Source organism: Sus scrofa, chromosome 9 (assembly GCF_000003025.6).
Source record: "Sus scrofa isolate TJ Tabasco breed Duroc chromosome 9, Sscrofa11.1, whole genome shotgun sequence".
Lineage (NCBI taxonomy): Eukaryota > Metazoa > Chordata > Mammalia > Artiodactyla > Suidae > Sus > Sus scrofa.
The window spans coordinates 33,814,689-33,833,503 of NC_010451.4; the positions used below are offsets into that span (position 1 = coordinate 33,814,689).

The 18,815-nt window shown below is 35.2% G+C and overlaps 1 protein-coding gene across 1 annotated transcript in view; it reads left to right on the forward strand.

Annotated features, from left to right (window-relative positions):
- DYNC2H1 (dynein cytoplasmic 2 heavy chain 1) overlaps positions 1 to 18,815 on the forward strand; it is a 319,035-nt gene that overhangs the window by 93,769 nt on the left and 206,451 nt on the right. Inside the window, 7 exon segments of the mRNA XM_021062717.1 lie at positions 2,938 to 3,051; positions 4,137 to 4,279; positions 9,560 to 9,644; positions 12,091 to 12,245; positions 13,700 to 13,837; positions 17,087 to 17,200; positions 17,803 to 17,963. Coding sequence (XP_020918376.1) covers positions 2,938 to 3,051; positions 4,137 to 4,279; positions 9,560 to 9,644; positions 12,091 to 12,245; positions 13,700 to 13,837; positions 17,087 to 17,200; positions 17,803 to 17,963 — 910 coding nt within the window.

Below are 18,815 nucleotides of genomic sequence, written 5' to 3' on the forward strand. Positions count from 1 at the left end.
CCAAAAGTATTTTGTTACTTATGTACAAAATAAACCTTGTTAAAAGCTGATTTCAACTGTATGAATTGCTCCATTCTGGAGACTTGAGGACAAATTTACATGATGCTCATATTCCACTCAGTTTTTTTTTTTTTCCCCAGCTTTTATTTATTTATTTATTTTTTGTCTTTTTGCCTTTTCTAGGGCCGCTCCTGTGGCATATGGAGGTTCCCAGGCTAGGGGTCTAATCCGACCCCTACACCAGAGCCACAGCAACTTGGAATCCAAGCCGCGACCTACACCACAGCTCACGGCAACGCCGAATTCTTAACCCACTGAGCGAGGCCAGGGATCAAACCCGGAACCTCATGGTTCCTAGTCAGATTCGCTAACCACTGAGCCACGACAGGATCTCCAACTTTTTTAACTTTTAATTTTTTATGTTGGTTCTTATTATTTGTCTTACTTTTTTTAAAAAAGTTTTATTAACTTAAAGTTGATTTACAAAGTCGTGATAATTTTTGCTGTACAACAAAGTGATTCAATCATACATATATACATGTCCATTCTCTTTCAGATTCTTTTCCCACATAGATTATCACAGAATATTGGGTAGAGTCTCTCTGCCATACATCAGGTCCCCGTTGGCCAGTCGTTCCATATACCTCAGTGTGCATATGCCAATTCACTCAGATTTTAATACTTGTTTTGTATCTTTCTAGGTAGGCTCTGGGATAAAATAGTCTTTTCTTTAGAATTTAACAGGTTTAGTTGAAGAAAACTTTTCTTTTTTCTTTTTAGGGCGGCACCTGTAGCATATGGAGGCTCCCAGGCTAGGGGTCCAGTCAGAGCTGTAGCTGCTAGCCTATTCCACAGCCACAGCAACACCAGATCCGAGCCATGTCTGTGACCTACACCACAGCTCAAGACAATGCCAGATCCTTAACCCGCTGAGCAAGGCCAGGGATCGAACCCACAACCTCATGGTTCCTAGTTGGATTCATTTTCGCTGCACCATGATGGGAACTCCCTTTTTTATTTTACCTTTTTTTTTGGGGGGGGACTTTTTATTTATAAAGTGAGCTGTGTATAATTTAATGCCTAAATGAGAAAGAAGTACAGACCAGGACTCTACTTAAGACTAGTGAATGGTAGATCAATTTCTGTCAATGTGAGGGATGATGGTTTAATGAAATTGGTAAGTCTTGAAGTGTTTGTGGTCTTTTTATGTAAGTAACAACCTTTTTCAATTTTTTAATGTACACTTTCCTGCATATTCTTTAAGTTGTCACTAGATGGAGATGTTGTTCATTTTGGCTGTGGTAAACTAGTAGGCCAGATATACAGGGTTTTTGTTTTCTGTTTTGCAAATTGCCTTCTAGATAAGCATTAATCCAGTAACTGTTTTATTGTATGATAAATTGGTCTTTATTGTGAAGATATAACAGCAAAAATCTAAATAAAGTTAAATTTTAGTAAAGTGAATTTTTAATACTTTTGGCAAAAATAGTATTCAAAAATTACTTTCAGAGAAAATACTCGGCCCTTTTTGTCTCTTTTTTATATTTCAAATTCTCATTCCCTATGCTCGATAGTATGTAAATAGAACTCTCTGTACTAAATTTAAGGAATCAAGAGTATCTTGGTATGGCTGAAATTTAGAGAAAAACATAGAACACGTTATGTGTGCATGTGTTTGAATATGTATATGCTTGGTGACTGGGGAATTGTTTGGTACCTCTGAGGTGAGCCTGAAGAAAAGTAGGGATTCAGACTGTGATGGACCCTACATAAATGTAGCAAAAGAGTTTTCACTTAATCTTAGTTTCTTATAAACTACAAGTATATTGGTTTAACAAATATTCATTAAATATGGATTTCTAGTGGAGAACAAGACATGGCTCAGGCCCTCTATCAAATTCTTGTAGTTTTAATCTTTTTTTTTTTTTTTTTTTTTTTTTTTTTTTTAAGCAGTTGTACCTGTGGCACATGGAAGTTCCCAGGCTAGGGGTCGAATTAGAGTTGCAGCTGAGGCCTATACCACAGCCATAGCAACACTAGATCCGTGTCACATCTGCAGTCTACACATCAGCTTGTAGCAATGCTGGATCCCTAACCCACTGAGCAAGGCCAGGGATTGAACCTGCATCCTCACAGAGATGATGTTGGGTTTTTAACCTGCTGAGTCAGAGCAGGAATTCCCAAATTTTAATCAACTTTGATTTGACATTCATTATTCTTTTGCAGGCCATTACTAGTTCTTTGAATTCTAGTACAAGTTCATTCATTCATTCATTCAGCAAATATTTATGTTTTAGATATTTTGCTAAGAATGCCCTAAGTTTAATTTGATCATGAACAAATATTTGCCCTTTGGGAATTCAGAATCTCTTTGTGCAGTAATGGGAAGTAATTCATTCATTATTAAATAAAGTGATAAATGCTAAACAGTGGTATGTTTGGATATTACAGGAGGGAGGAAAGAGTACTTACCTAGCATGTGGGTAGTCAGGAGAGGATCATGGACATAGCAGTTGATAAAGTAGTTTCTTGAAGAATAAACTATAATTTGAGGGGAAGATAAGGGGCAGAGGAAGACTTTGGGTATAATGTATTCCAGGAAGAGGAAGTATTTCTATAAATTTCTGGACCACAAAGAAGTTCATTGAGGCTAAAATACAAGGTCTTTTGGGGGTAAGGTAGAGAAGGACTTGGAAAAGCAGATGGTTAGCTCACTTATGAACTGTCTTGAACGGCTCGCTTAAGAGTTTGAGTTTTATCAAATGAAGCCTACAGATGTAGATTTGTGTATAATATAGAGGTGATAGGATTTGTTTATTTTTGGAAAAAGGAGACTAAATGTCAGATTATTAAATATAAAAATAGTAGAAGCATTGTGTGCAAAATGTGTTTTGAATTAGTGTAGCTTAAACTTAAAAGAAATGTGATATTCCATAGGTGAAGTGCCTGGACTCTATACTCTTGAAGAATTAGAGCCTTTGCTGTTGCCTCTTAAAGATCAAGCTTCACAGGATGGTTTTTTTGGACCAGTCTTCAATTATTTCACATATAGTAAGTGACATAGAATTCATTAATCAATTTAAAGTATGATTCATTGGAAATAAATACCATTTAATTTGTCCTATTTTCTTACTAGATTGCAAGGGTGTCTTATTAAATCTTGGGTCTATTTGGTAATTTATACTTTTTTCTTTTTTTATAGGGCTTTTATAAAATAACAAATAAGTAGCCTAAAAGCTAACCTATAATAATAGCGTATTAGTAAAATATTAACAGAAGGGAAGGATGAAAGTATAGAAACAGTCTTCGGAATATTTACTCTACTTTGTTTCCATTTGGCAAAATTCGTGCTTAGTATCTCCTATCTTTGAGAATTATTGAACTATTTAAATTGTGCCAGGCTCTATAGCTTTTTTTGAAACTAAAGAAACTTGCATTATTAAAGAAGTAGTTTCATGTGCACTGTAGGTATCTGAAATGGCTAAGCAAAAAATATGGCAATGATGGCACCACCCAGACTCTACTATCACATTAATCTTCTTTATTTTTTCAAAAGAACATTTATTATTGATGAAATAAAGAAAGTTATTAAAGAGCTGCCCTTCCTTCCCCTCCTTCAAGTTTACAGGGAAATTGTACTACCCCCTTAAGAAACTGATCATCTCAATGCTATTTTAAACTATTTTCAAACTTAGAAAATGAAGGAGTGTTTCCAAATTCCTTTTTGCAAAGGGAAAATGACATAGATATTGAAACAGGGAAAATATATTTCTCCTAAAGCAAAACCAAATTTTACTTGTGAATATTGAAACAAAATTCTTTGAAAGAAAATTGCAAAATTGGGTCCAGTATCACATTTGAAAAGTAGCATACAAAACAGCAATAGAGCACATAAACTAATCTTCATGAATATCTTTCTGGATCTTTTATCTTAGCGTATATACACACATACACCTGTAAGTATGTTTTAACCAAAATAAAAATTTTACTGTAATACTGTTTCATAGATTGTTCTTTTGATAAAGAGCTACTACCGCCCCATTTCAGAAAATTTTAGTCTCCTAAAACCAGCCCAGATATAGATTTATCCATTATTATTATTATAATATTTTATGATTATAATTTTCTTTTTTTAGGAATTCAACAAAATTTACACATTGTCTTGATAATGGATTCTGCAAATTTAAACTTCATAATAAACTGCGAGAGTAATCCAGCTTTGCATAAGAAATGCCAGGTGTTGTGGATGGAGGGTTGGTCAGATAGCAGTATGAAGAAAGTAAGTTTAATGTATCAATATGGAAAAGAGAACATAAGCACATTTTCTTTGTAAAGTTACTGGTTTTCCTAACTTCCCTTTGGTATTTATTGTAATAGTACCTTAACTGTGGTAGTGAACATCTCTCAAATGTTTGAAAATAACATTTAATTATTTTTATATGATAGTTTGGGTATAGAATTTTAGGTAGAAGGTTATGTTCTTAATTAAGGACCACAGAGATATTTATCGTACTTTAAAAATGTTATGCACTTTATTACTTAGCCTGTCAAAGTCTAGCTTATAATAAAAACATCACAGCAATAATTTTAGCAAAATTTAACTTAAAAAAATTTTAGATGCTTTAAAAAAAAGCAATCTGTCATTGCTCTTATGTGTTTGGAGGGTAATGAGTTTAAGGTGTGAACTCATAGCACCGTCTCAACTGGAAGCTTTGTATATGGCTTCATTTGAATAAGTAATCCTTTTCAATATTATCTCTTTGAATGATACTCATATTCCCAATCATTTATTTCTGTATTTTTACGTAATAGAACTGCAGACTAATGTCTATCATGATTCAGAGGAAGGAGTGTAATTTGAGGTAATAGACAAAGTTTTGCAAGAGAAGTGATATTTTGCTTAGATTTTAGAGTGAGGAAGCCACAAGAACAAGAGGTATTCATTAAGAAATAGGAATTATTGGAAGCCTAATATGGGCCACTATTAATTTTATTTTTGTCCACCTCCATGGCATTCAGACGTTTCCAGGCCAGGAATCCAACTTGTGCCGTAGCAGTGAACTGCACCACAGCAGCGCCCTGAGCCTTAGCAATGACAGGATCCTTAACCCTGAACCACACCGGAATTCCTGTGTGCCACTATTCTATATGTTGGGTATTTAGTTAAGAAAAGAGACAAAAGTCTCAGCCCTCATAGAATTTATATTCTTTTGTGGGAGTATCTTGGGGGAAAGCATTCTTGGTGAAGATCCTGAGATAAAAACCTGCTTGGTGATTTTTGAGGATCAACAAGAAGCCAATTCATTTGTTAACAGAGTGATCAAGGGGGAGAGTAGTTGGGGATGAGGACAGGGGAGTAAGAGGAAAACCAGTTAGGATGGGACTTTGGAAGCTATTATAAAAAGTGTAGCTTTTCCTTTTTCAAACAAGGAAGGGGATCCTTTGGGGGCTTTTGAGCAAAACCACTGTTTTAATGGGGTTACTTTGGCTTCTGAGTTGAAAAGAGACCATAGAGGACACAGTATAAAGCTATTGCAGTAGTCCTGGTGAGAGGCCAGATGGCTTGCTCTCACTGTAGGGGGGGGTGAGAAGTGGTGGATACTGTATTTATTTTGCAGCTGAGACAAGAGGATTTGCTGAGTAGTTCTAACAGTGTAAGAGCAAGGGTGGAGGTAGGGGTACCTCCAGGTTTGTTGTCTTGAGCACCTGGAAGGATGGAATACCTGTCATTTGAGAAGGGGAGAATTCAAGGAGAGCATTTTGAGAGGAGAATATGAGGCTTTCAGTTTTAGATGTGTTAGGTATGAGATGTTAGACATCCAAGTTGTAAGACTGAGAAGCCAGTTGGAGGTATAAGTTCAGGGAGAAAGGTCAGACATACAGGTAAAAATTTGTGAATTATCAGAATGTAGGTGGTATTTAAAGCTGTGAAAAAGAATATCACTAAGGGGAGTTCCCGTCGTGGCGCAGTGGTTAACGAATCCGACTAGGAACCATGAGGTTGCGGGTTCGGTCCCTGCCCTTGCTCAGTGGGTTAACAATCCGGCGTTGCCGCGAGCTGTGGTGTAGGTTGTAGACGCGGCTCAGATCCCGCGTTGCTGTGGCTCTGGCATAGGCTGGCAGCTACAGCTCCGATTCAACCCCTAGCCTGGGAACCTCCATATGCCGCAGGAGCGGCCCAAGAAATAGCAAAAAAAAAAAAAAAAAAAAAAAAAGAATATCACTAAGGGAGTGAATGCTGGCAAAAGGAGGAAGAGAAACAAAGGCTGAACCCTGGGGCACTTCAACCCAAAAGTTGAGATGAAGAACAGGAATCGGTAAAGAATACTAGAAGGGGCTGCTGAGAAAATAGAAAAACAGGAAAGTGTGAAGACAAGTAAAGCCCAGGCACCAAGTGAAAACAGCATTTCAAAGGATGAACTGTTACACATGAAAATAGATGAGGCCTGGGAATTGATCATTGGGTTTAGCAACATGGAGGTCACTGGTGACTTTGATAAAGCTGTATCAGTTAGTAGCAGGAAAAACATTGAAATATGTTTCAGAAAATACGAGAAGATGAGAGAGTAAACATGTTCACCTCTCTTGAGGAATTTTGTTCTAACGTAGAAGAGAAAAATGGGTCAGTAACTGGAGGAAGTGAGGATAAAAATAGTGTTTTCTTTCTTTTTTAAAAAAATTAGTGGTGGATACAAACATTGGAATGGTTGGGCAGTGGGCTCCTATTGTACACACAGGGAATTGTGTGTGGTTGGGTCACTATGCTGTACAACAGAAATTGAAGAAGCGTTGCAAATCAATCGTACTTTAATAAAGATTAAGATAGGACAAACTATAGTATATCCATGTGCTGTTGGGAATGCAAAAGCAGAGAAGAAGCAAAAAATCTATGTTATGTGAAAGACAAGGGAAAATTGCTAGAAAAAATATCCTTGGGTGTAGACAGCATATGAATCTAATGCAGAAATTAAAGGATTAAGGATAGGCCTTTGCTTAGAGAATGGAAGCGATATTCTTAATAACAGGAAGAAAAGCAGGGTACAGGAGCACAGGTCCAAGTAGGTGGGCAGGTGTGGTATTGGGACACTTTGGACACTCTTCTGGTTGTTTCTATTTCTTAGTGTCATTATCAGTTGAAAGAAAAGTTGAGAAAAGAGATTTTGGAGTCCTGAAGAAATTTAAGAGGATATGCACAATAGTCATTTGGAAGAGTGAAAGAGTGAAAGGTTTAGGAGAAAGGAGTATGATAGCCAGGAAGCCTCAAGGGTTCACTTGAGGTCAGTGATTACGAAGTTCAGTTGAGGCCAGTCAGCATGGTCGTGTGTTTTTTCTCCAGTTACACGTGCACTTACAGGTGCAGACATGCAATGGATGGTGACTTGATTTAACCAGGATTGGGACTTTGCTACTCCAGTATGACAAAGCATGGGAAGGCCAAGGGAGCCGAGAAATTATTGCAGGAAGATGGCAATGACAGTATAAAGGTCGTTGGCTTAATAGATTGTAGGTCTTGGTGGAGTCTGAGGATTATTAACCTTGTAAATGGAATGAACTGGGAAGGGAGGAGTAAGTACAATGGTAGAAGAGTGGGATGGATGTTTGAAAGTGAGATGATGGGAGTTCCTGTTGTGGCACAGTGGATACGAATCCTACTAGGCACCATGAGATTGCAGGTTCAATCCCTGGTCTCGCTTAGTGGGTTAAGGATCCTGTGTTGCCGTGAGCTGTGGTGTAGGTCACAGATGTGGCTCAGATCTGATGTTGCTATCTATGGCTGTGGTGTAGGCTGGAAGCTGTAGCTCCAATTCGGCCCCTAGCCTGGGAACCTCCATATGCCATGGGCGCGGCCCTAAAAAGCAAAAAAAAAGCAAAAAAAAAGGAAGTGAGATGATGAAATTGTTACTGAAAATGACAGGGTCTCAGGATATGACCTTTTGAGGTGGGAGTGAGTGCCTGTAGAATAGGTGGCAGATAAGATAACAGAAGGAGAGGAATTCAAGGAATTGAGAGGTGAGAGTACTAGTAGGAATTAATAAGGTTAATATACCCATTCAGGTCTTTTTAGAAAGTGCCATTTTTATCTCTAAGGAGAGAAAGTGGAAGCAAAGGGGAATGTGGGTGAATCCGGGCAGGAATACTTTACTAATGAAGGCTATTGTTTAGATGTGAACTGTTTCCCTCCCTTCCCAGCTTTATTGATGTATAATTGACACATAGAAATCGTATATACTTAAGGCATATGTTTTGACATATGTATATGTTGTGAAACGATTACCACAATTATGCTAACATAAGGGATAGGGTATTTTAAAGAAAGTGAGTTTCCAAAGAAACAAATTTCCATGGATCTGAAAGTGCCTAATTTAAAATATTCTCCCAGTGGCTTCAGTGATTTTTTAGAAATCAGTGAAGGTATCTGAGGAAAAATATTCTTTGGCTCAAGAATCATAGCACTTTGAAACTTTCCATTAGTTAAGGGAACTTGTAACGTTTTATTTCAGAGGAATTTAAAAAAATGATTTTTTTACCTAATTCCCTAGATTACTTGTACTTTCTCTTGTTCTGAAGTGTATCAGGTGAAAGAAGTTTAAGGTTTTTGGCTTAATTTTAAAATTTCAGAGTTCTACTAATTTAATTTTTTTCTGAAAACTGAGTGTTTAATTTTTTTGTATATTTTAAAATAGTGCTCTTATAAGATTATAATTTTTTTTTTTTTGTCTTTTGTCTTTTTAGGGCCACCTCTGTGGCATATGGAGGTTCCCAGGCTAGGGGTCTAATTGGAGCTATTGCTGCAGGCCTACACCACAGCCACAGCAATACCAGACCTGATCCGAGTCTGCAACCTACACCACAAAAGCTCACGGCAATGCCGGATCCTTAACCCACTGAGGGAGGCCAGGGATCGAACGCACAACCTCATGGTTCCTAATCAGATTCGTTTCCACTGCGCCACGATGGGAACTCCTATAATGTTTTCTTAAATAATAATGGTATATATTCATGAAGCTTTTTATTTTCTTATTGTGATAGTGGCAAAAACCTAGCTATAGCTGGACAACAGATTGATTTTAGGATTATCAATTTTGTTGAGTCAGTTATGTTAATTATCAATTATGAAGTTATTTTTATTTACTTTTAGCTATTTCTTATTTAAGAAAGCTAAGAATTATTCCTATTCTTTTATTTCATGAAAGCATTTTATTAATTTGATGCTAAATGTTATGATTTTAAATGGCATCTGTGATTATTTTCTAATTCAGTCAAATTTGTGATTTTCTTTATTTCATAAAGTAATTTTTTCAAGTGATGTGTTGGAGCTTTTCCTATAGGTTATTAATTTGCAATCAGTGGGTCGATGTGTGTCAAAATCTAGACTACAAAATAAAGTCATCTAAAGACTGATTTTTTTCTCTTAGTCTGAAAAGAATGCTAGAAGAAAAATCCAATTGACAGTTTTTGGTTTTTTTTGTATTAAATTTTTTTTAACCTCTGATACTGGATTTACTTCAAACTATTTCATGCTGAATTGATGCTTAAAGAAATTCCCTTCCTGTTGTAGATACCGGAAATGTTACTCAGTGAAACAGGTGGTCAAGAAAAGTATAGTGACAAAAAAAGAAAAGAAGAAAAGAAAAAAAATGCAGGTAGTATTTTAATGAAATTGATTTTATTTGATTTTTATTGGTGAAATAATTGTCATTTTCTAATGTTACAGATCTATTAAAGATTCATGATGATTATGGATTTGAATAACTCTAAACTAACAAAGTTAGATTCCTTTTGATGCAAACTAAACTTTAAAAGTCTTCTTTATTTTTAAACTAATGTTTATGTTATTTTATATAGAACTTAACAGAGTGTCTGTTATTTGAAATTAAGCAATTAAAAAATTATATTTTTGACCCAAGTGATCCGAAGGACTTACTTATGTTGTTTAGGGTTTTTGTCTAATAACCTTAACTTTTTGTATTATCTTGTCACTTAGATATGTCAAAGCACTCAATTTACATGCAAAAGTATGTTGTGATTTTTTGAGTGTGGATATAATATTTCTTTTTTTTTTTTTTTTTTTTGTCTTTTGTCTTTTTGTTGTTGTTGTTGCTATTTCTTGGGCCGCTCCTGCGGCATATGGAGGTTCCCAGGCTAGGGGTTGAATCGGAGCTGTAGCCACCGGCCTACACCAGAGCCACAGCAACGCGGGATCCAGGCCGCGTCTGCAACCTACACCACAGCTCACGGCAACGCCGGATCGTTAACCCACTGAGCAAGGGCAGGGACCGAACCCGCAACCTCATGGTTCCTAGTCGGATTCGTTAACCACTGCGCCACGACGGGAACTCCGGATATAATATTTCTTAACTGTGATGTTCTCATTATTTTCTCCATTTCCAAATTAATTTTGAATGTGGTTGTGTTGTCTTTTTTGGCTACACTTGTCACATGAGGAAATTCCTAGGGATTGAACTTGTGCCACAGCAGTGACACCAGATCCTTAATGTGGTCTTTATCTTTCTTTTATACCACAGCATATTTATTCATTTATTTAATATAACCATCTAATCAAATATTTACTGAATTTGTTTTATGTTAGGTACCAGATTGGATATTGGAGATGACTTAGGGTAGTCTAATGATAGCAAGAATTATGTTACATTTAAACATAAAACTTTAATATACCAAGATGAGTGATGGTAGAAGCCTATGAAGTACATTAGAAAGTAAAGCTTCTAACTAGCAGATATTATAGGGAATGGACATTGCCCAGACAGACAGTTTGGGGAAGGTCATTCTAGTCAGAGTGATGTGTGTGGAAAAGGCTTGAAGAAATAAAATAGGCATTTTTATGGAACTATAACTATCCTAAAGGGCTGAAACATAGGATATATACATTGTGGAGTACTAGATGAAGAGAAAAACGCAGAGTTGGATAATGACGAGCCTTCCATGTCATGCCAAGGAGGGAATTTGGATTCTAACTTGTAGGTGGCTTGGGATAATTGAGAAATTTTAGTAGAGTTGTAACCAGAATCTTGTTTTAGAAACAGAAGTCTCTGTGTCCACCTCCTTCTTCATTTATTGAAAATAGATTGGTGTACAGAGAAACCAAAGATACCATAGACTATTGCAGAAGGCTATTGCTTTGTAATGTAACAGGAAGGAATGGACTTAAGAAGATACTAAGAGGTGATCTAAAGAGGACTTGGTTATGTAATGTCTGTGGCATGCAAGGAAGAGGGAGGAGTCAAGGATATTCCTCAGGGTTCTGCTTAGAAAATTCATTAGAAGTTGATTTTATTCACTGGGGTAGGAAATACAGAGGGAAATAGGTTGAGGCAGTGAGAGAGAGATGATGTGTTTGTTATATATATACATTGAATCTAATGGGAGCTTGTTATTAACTTTTTGGCTTTTGTTTATTTCTTTTCTTTCTTTTTTTGTCTTTTTAGGGCCGCATCTGTGGCATATGGAGGTTCCCAGGCGAGGAGTTGAATGTGAGCTGTAGCTGCAGGCCTGAGCCACAGCCACAGCATGTGGGGTCAGAGCCGCTTCTGCAACCTACACAACAGCTCCCAGCAATCCAGATCCTTAACCCACTGAGCAAAGCCAGGGATCGAACCTGAGTCCTCATGGATGCTAGTCAGATTCGTTTCTGCTGAGCCATGACAGAACTCTGTCTTTTGAAATCTTATTTCTCTTTGTATAAATAAGAGTGGATGGGATGGGTGTTATTTGGTTTGGTATCTCTTTTCCATTCAAGTATCTTTTATTGAACTTACTTTTGAATTACATGTTACACAGTCCCAATTAATTTATATTTTATGACAAATTGTAGATTTATCTTTCTCACAGCAGTAAAACTTATCAGGAAATATATAACAGTGAAGGATAGAAATCATTGAAATTAATTCAAATTCATAAGGAAAAATGGAAGATGTGAATTGATATGTAGGAATGCCTGTGCACCTTTAAGCAAAGATATTATCTCATATTTATAATTATATTGAGTAGAAGTGTTGGGTAAGAGATATAGTTAAGATTCTTTCTAATTTTTAATGGCTCATGCATATATTTTGGTTTTTCTCTTTCTAGTTGATCCTGATTTTCTAAAATTATTTTTATTAATCCATGAGTCTTGTAAAGCATACGGTGCTACACCAAGCCGATACATGACCTTTTTACGTGTGTATTCTTCAATTAGTAGCAGCAAGAAAAAGGAATTATTAAAAAGACAAAGTCACTTGCAGGTACAATATTGGCAATCTTGTTATTTTTTTCTATTTATAGGGGATAAGGATTATGCAAATCACAATGCCATGTTGCCTATGGCACCTACTTAATATAAGTAATTATTGTGCTATTTTATATATCTTGGAAAGCTGTCTCACTAATCTATCTATATTGCCTACAAGATTATAATATTGTAATAATAGTTTTTTTATTGAATAATTAATTCTTTTCTTGGTATTATAATGGTATTGATGTACTTTTGGTAGCTTAAGGTGCTGTCCTTAAATGTCTTTTTCACATGAAAGTATTTTAGAGATTCAGAAACACTTATTAAAACATAATATGCAAGATTATGCTTTATAATACATTTTAAATTTAAAGTAACATTCTTTTTATGTCACTTATTACATTCTGAACACTTGGCTTTCTGTATTTCTCTAATTGTAGAGCTTAAACTTAAACATGTTGTTAGAATGTCAACCTCAGATGCTGTCAGAGAGCATTTCTTCTCCAAAGTCCCTACTTCTTTTGGTGAGGGTAGTAAACTAGGAACCATTAATTGACAAAATTATCTTTATCTTTCTAATGATTCATTTATATTACATCACTAACTGTGTATATTTTGGGAGGGTTAATTTCCTGGTTTGTTCTCTATGGTGTTTTAGGTAAATTGCTTAAACTCGCTGAGTTGCAGTTTAATTTGGTCATTGGTAGCTGTGTTGAGTACGTTCGACAAGATGCATTTGTTAAGGACCAGCATGATGCCTGGCCTCTATGCGGGGTGCTCCATAAATACTTGTTACATTCCTTTTTTGCTATTACAGTCTCTCCAAATCTTCTGATTTGTTATATGACAAAAACCCAATCATATTAAAGAAGAGAGAAAATATTTTTTGTGTTCATTCCTTAGATTATCCAGGGGCAGTGGAATGGGGCTGTTAAAAGGGATAGGGTGGGGTCAACCACCCAAAGAATAGCTGAGGCATTTTGAGGGATCACTTACCAGAACTCTATGGGAGGCAGTATCTTATAAAATAGGCGGGTGGTGAACAGATAAAACTAAGTCATGTCCAGTATAAAAAGAGTAGTCCCTGAGTCCTTTTGCCCAATTAATGTAACTGACAAATGGGAAAGGTTTACTGAGTTTTTTCTTCTTTTTATTTCCTTTCCTATCCAATGCAATGAGTAAAAACACCACTGTTTAAACTCTCTGTCTTGGTTTGTTCAGCTTTACTGTGATGCCTCAAAATATATATTTACTTAAAGCCTCTGTGAAGTCTTTCACTACATCTTAATGATTAGACAGTTGAATAAATTATTATAACTAGTAATAAGACAAAACCAAGTCTACCTGCAACTGTGGTATATGTATGTATTTACATTTTTGTTTGACTATTTCTTATAGACTTCGTTTATTGTATGGATATCAAATTCCTTTTCTTTTAATATTGTCAATGTTTTATTGATGTAGGCTGGTGTATCTAAACTAAATGAAGCTAAAGCTCTTGTGGATGAACTAAACAGGAAAGCTGGAGAACAAAATGTATTACTTAAAACCAAGCAAGATGAGGCAGATGCTGCACTTCAGGAGATCACAGTATCAATGCAGGTAATGTCTAGAGTAAGCACAGAAATGCAAACAATAGGAAGGGCATTTGTGACTGATTGTCAGTCAGTATGAGAAATAAGTTTCATTTATGTAGATTTCAAAAAAATACTGCTTGTCTATGCTTAGTAGACTAATGATGTTTGTGTACTTAAACTTTTGTGGAAGAGTGTGTTATTTTCCCATATAGTTTAAAATCATAACTATAATCTCCTCAGTTGACCATACACTAATTTATCTAAACCCTGTAAATATAAAAACATAACCATTTTAAATTAATGTAGGTTTTTCTGTAACTGGTTTTGTTTATCCTCAGTTAATATTTCCTTTTATTTTTTCTTAATGTTATTCAGGCTTCAAAGGTTTTTCCTTGCTTTTTATATTCTCAAGATGTATGTCTTTATTCATTCTGTTTATACTTTCATGACTTTTTTTTTTTTTTTTTTTGTCTTTTTGGTGTTTTTTGGGCTGCTCCCGTGGCACATGGAGGTTCCTAGGCTAGGGGCCAAATCAGAGCTGTAGCCGCCAGCCTAAGCCAGAGCCACAGCAACTTGGGATCCGAGCCATGTCTGCAACCTACACCACAGCTCACGGCAATGCCAGATCCTTAACCCACTGAGCAAGGGCAGGGATCGAACCCTCAACCTCATGGTTCCTGGTCGGATTCATTAACTACTGCGCCATGACAGGAACTCCCCCTGCTTTTTATATTCTCAAGATTTATAAGTCTTTATTCATTCTGTTTATACTTTCATGACTTTTTATAGTTTGATTATGTCCTCTTTTCTTTTCTTTTATTGGACTCTTTCGAAGGAAGTTTCTCTGATTCTTTCTTGCTAGGGCTTTCTTTTACATTTGCACACCCTCTCAGGATGTTCTTACCCATCCTTTGCCTTTTACTACTGATTACATATTACCACCAAATTCATCGTCTTTGTCCCTCATCCTTAGTCCCTCCTCTGAGCTAAAGACTTAGCCAGTAATCTGTTAGAGATGTCTCCTTGAAAGTCCCATGAGCATTACAATTTGAAACAGGTTCAAAACTGAACTCATAACTTCCTGTCCTGTATTCCTTTTCCTTGGGTTATGACACTATGATACAGTTAATTATTCAAGACAGAACTTGTAACTCATGTTGAACTTCTACCCTCTCATTCCATACGTCTAATGAATCATTAAATTTTGTTATGTTTACCTCCCTGATTGTGGTCTTAAATATATTTCCCCATCTCCATGTGGGTGACTGTTAACCTTATTGCAAGTCTAATGCCTCTTATTTAAATTAACTTTAGTTTTTATCAGACCAGTATATATGTCTCAATAAAAGTAAATGGTACGAAATGTCTTAAAAATAACAAAATTGTAGGGCTTATGATATAAATACGTACTGTCAAGCTGCAGTCATCAAGGCAGGGTGATACTGGCTATAAAGGTTATTGGAACACTGTGGATTCCAGATACAGACTCACACATACATAGTCAATTGATTTTATACAGACATGGGTAAAGGATGATCTTTTTAAAAAAAATGATAGTGGAATATTTGGATATCCATGTAGAGAGGAAAAAAACCTTCTGACCTTTACCTTACAGCTATGTGAAAAGTAACTCGGTAGGGATCATAGACTTAAATGTATAGCATAAAATTATAAAACTGTAGAAGAAAACATGGCAGAAAATCTTTCTGCTATTGGGTGAGGCAAAGATTTCTTAGATGTGATACCAAAATAGAAGAAGAAAAAAAGTGGTAAATTGGCCCACATTGCAGTTAAAAACTTCTGCTCTTTGAAATAAATTTAAAAGAAAATGAAAAGGCAAGGCATAGACAGGGAGAAAATATTTACAAACGTATATCTGATAAAAGACTTGTAGCCAGTATATATACAAATGATTACAACTCAGTAACACTAACAATTCAATTTAAAAATAGGCAAAAGATTCTAACCTTCCCTTCATAAAAGAAGACATATTAAGGGGCTAATAAATATATAAAAAGATGTTTAATTATGGTTATCAAGGACCTGTAATCTCCTTGTTTTTAGTATGAGGCCTCATTCTAGACCTTAGCTCCTTAGTCCTTGACCTGGTAATCCCAAATCCAGATCTTCTTTCACCTAGGAAGGATTTTGATATAGTGGAGATGGAGCAGAGAAATTTCCCTGTTGAAGAGTGGTTGCAGAAATACAAAGGTAGAAATGCTTGTGGGAGGTAGAAAATTGCAATGAAACTGATATATCAGGTGTCTGAAGGATCAACATGTTTGGCAATAGAGCACCAAGAGTTAGTTCTGTTGTTGTTGACTTTAACAACGGAAATTTGTTTTTCCCAGTTCAGGCAGAAAGAGAAAGAGAGAACTCTGTCGTTTCTTTTTCTTCTTTTTTTTCTGAGATATAATTGACTCATATTAATTTCATTTGTATAACATAATGATTCCATATATATATATATAGTGACATGGTTACTAAATCTAGAAAACATCCAAGGACACCAAGCATTAGTTTTTAAGCTCCCTGAATGATTGTAGTATGGTTGAGAACCACTATTGTAAGGACTCTTGAAAAGTTTTTTGGTTTTTTTGATGAATTTCCTCTTTGGTTTTTCAATAATATGAATAAACCCAAGATAAACATATATAGTATTCAAGTATTTTTATATATGTAGGACCTTTGATTTTTGTATTCATGAGCAAAGAGGTCGTGTGTTATTAATATGTAATTTAGTGTTCTTTGAATCTTTACTAATTTTTGTTCATATATTTGCTATATTATTGTGTCATGATTCAGTTAATTTTTGTCTAAAACTATTGAAACATAAACTTCTATTATACTATAGTTAGCCTCTAAGAATTGTTAGTATTCTACTGGTAATATTATAGAAGACTTATATTTTTAGTTTCCTTGTTTATGAAATGAGTACAATAGTATTGGCCTCTGGGTTGTTATGGGTGTTAAATGTATATTATTATGATCATTTTCTAAATAATGCATTTCTGACATGTTTGACTTTTATATAATAAGCATTTATTGCTTTGCTATTCAGAAAAAATTAAATCAAATAAAGCATACTTCCTGAGAGTAAATATAGAGTAAATTATATTATCAATTTCCCAGGCATTTTATAAACTCTCATGTCAGTTAATATTAGAAAAGCACATGATAAGAAAAGCTATTTTAAAATAACAATTTTCATATCATGATTCTAAATATTGAATGCATTAAAATTCATTGGCATGCTATTTAAATATTCCTATAGGATGCTAGTGAGCAAAAGACAGAACTTGAGAGACTAAAGCACAAAATAGCAGAAGAAGTCATTAAAATTGAAGAAAGAAAAAACAAAATTGATGATGAATTAAAAGAAGTACAGGTATGTTTAAAAAAAGAAAACATGCTAAGAGCTGTTTACATTTTAGATCACCAACTTTATATAGGAATTTAAACATTATTTGTGAAGTTATTTTCTAATAATATTATCAAATGTAGCTTTCACTCAGAATACTATTTATAAAAGAGAAGCAGGAAGGAAAGCCTGTTAGGGAAGTAATCAAATTCACTGAAGGTAGTTATTTGTTTTCTATGAACGATGTTGTTTTGACTATAGAAGAAAAAATATTTTGTAGATAAATTAAGACAAACTCTTAGACTTTTTATTTCCACCCCACCTTGAGACTTGATTAAATTAGCCAACAAGTCTTAGATTATATGGAGCCTCTTCAATATGGGCATTGTTTCCAAACAAAAAAGATTTTCCAAATTAGGCTATTGTAGTTATGGTAGCAAAATCTCCTACTTTCTCAACTTGGACATTTTGTACTCTGTGTGTTTTAGAGCGTTTTGGTATTTGGAGAGAAAATATATTAATAGCTGGAGCAATTTTTTAAAATGACAATAAAAGATAATTTGGAAGGAGTTAGTGATTTTTTTCATATATATTTTTTGAAAGTAAAAATGCCATTTTTGTTTTTTGAGCCTCTGGTCAATGAAGCTAAACTAGCTGTTGGAAACATTAAGCCAGAATCGCTTTCAGAAATTCGTTCACTGCGAATGCCACCTGATGTAATCAGAGACATTCTTGAAGGAGTTTTAAGATTGATGGGCATCTTTGATACATCTTGGGTGAGCATGAAAAGGTGAGTTTTTGAATTTGTGAAAAATGTTATTTCATCAATGAATTACACATTCCTTCATATTTAAAAATTTTCTTATATAGTTTCTCAAACCAAATTTCATCTAAATGTGTGGTTAAACACTTTCCTCTCATATTTCAAGATAGTCTATCTAATAATATATCAAGATCAATATTTTCCTTCTCCATAAGTGATTTTTAAAAGTGTCAAGAGGAGAAAAAGAATGCCTTAAAATCTTAAAGAACATCTCAATAAACATAATCATTTATTTGGTCCCCAAACAGTACAGGGCATTGTGTTTACTTTGATTTACTGAAGAAGAAAATACAGTTGCTGTTCTTGAAAGAGTCTTGTATTCTTGGCAGAGACAGTGACACAGAGTGAGCGAGAGCCCCATAAATAAGAGAGATGTGGATTTCCCACTGTGGCACAGCAGGTTAAGGATTTAGCATTGTCTCTGTGGCATTGTGGGTTTGATCCCTGGCCTGGTGCAGTGGGTTGCCATAGCTATGGCGTAGGTTGCAGCTACCACTGGGTATGATCCCTGGCCGGGGAACGGACGTATGCCATGGGTGTGGCCAAAAAATAACAGAAACACAAAAATATATCTGTAAGGGAAATGTAAACTGATAGAGAAAAGGCGGAATATTAACTCGGTATGCAACTATTCAGGTTTGGATTTCACGGTATAATAATGGAATTATGGTTTATGTCAATATCAATTCCATTTTATGACTTAGTTTGATAGTAGAGTCCTTTTTCTATATCAAGATGGGAAAGGAGATTTAGATTGAGGGAGCACTTTAACATATTTATCTTAGAAAGGAGTCAAAAAATGTTCTTGCATATCCGAGA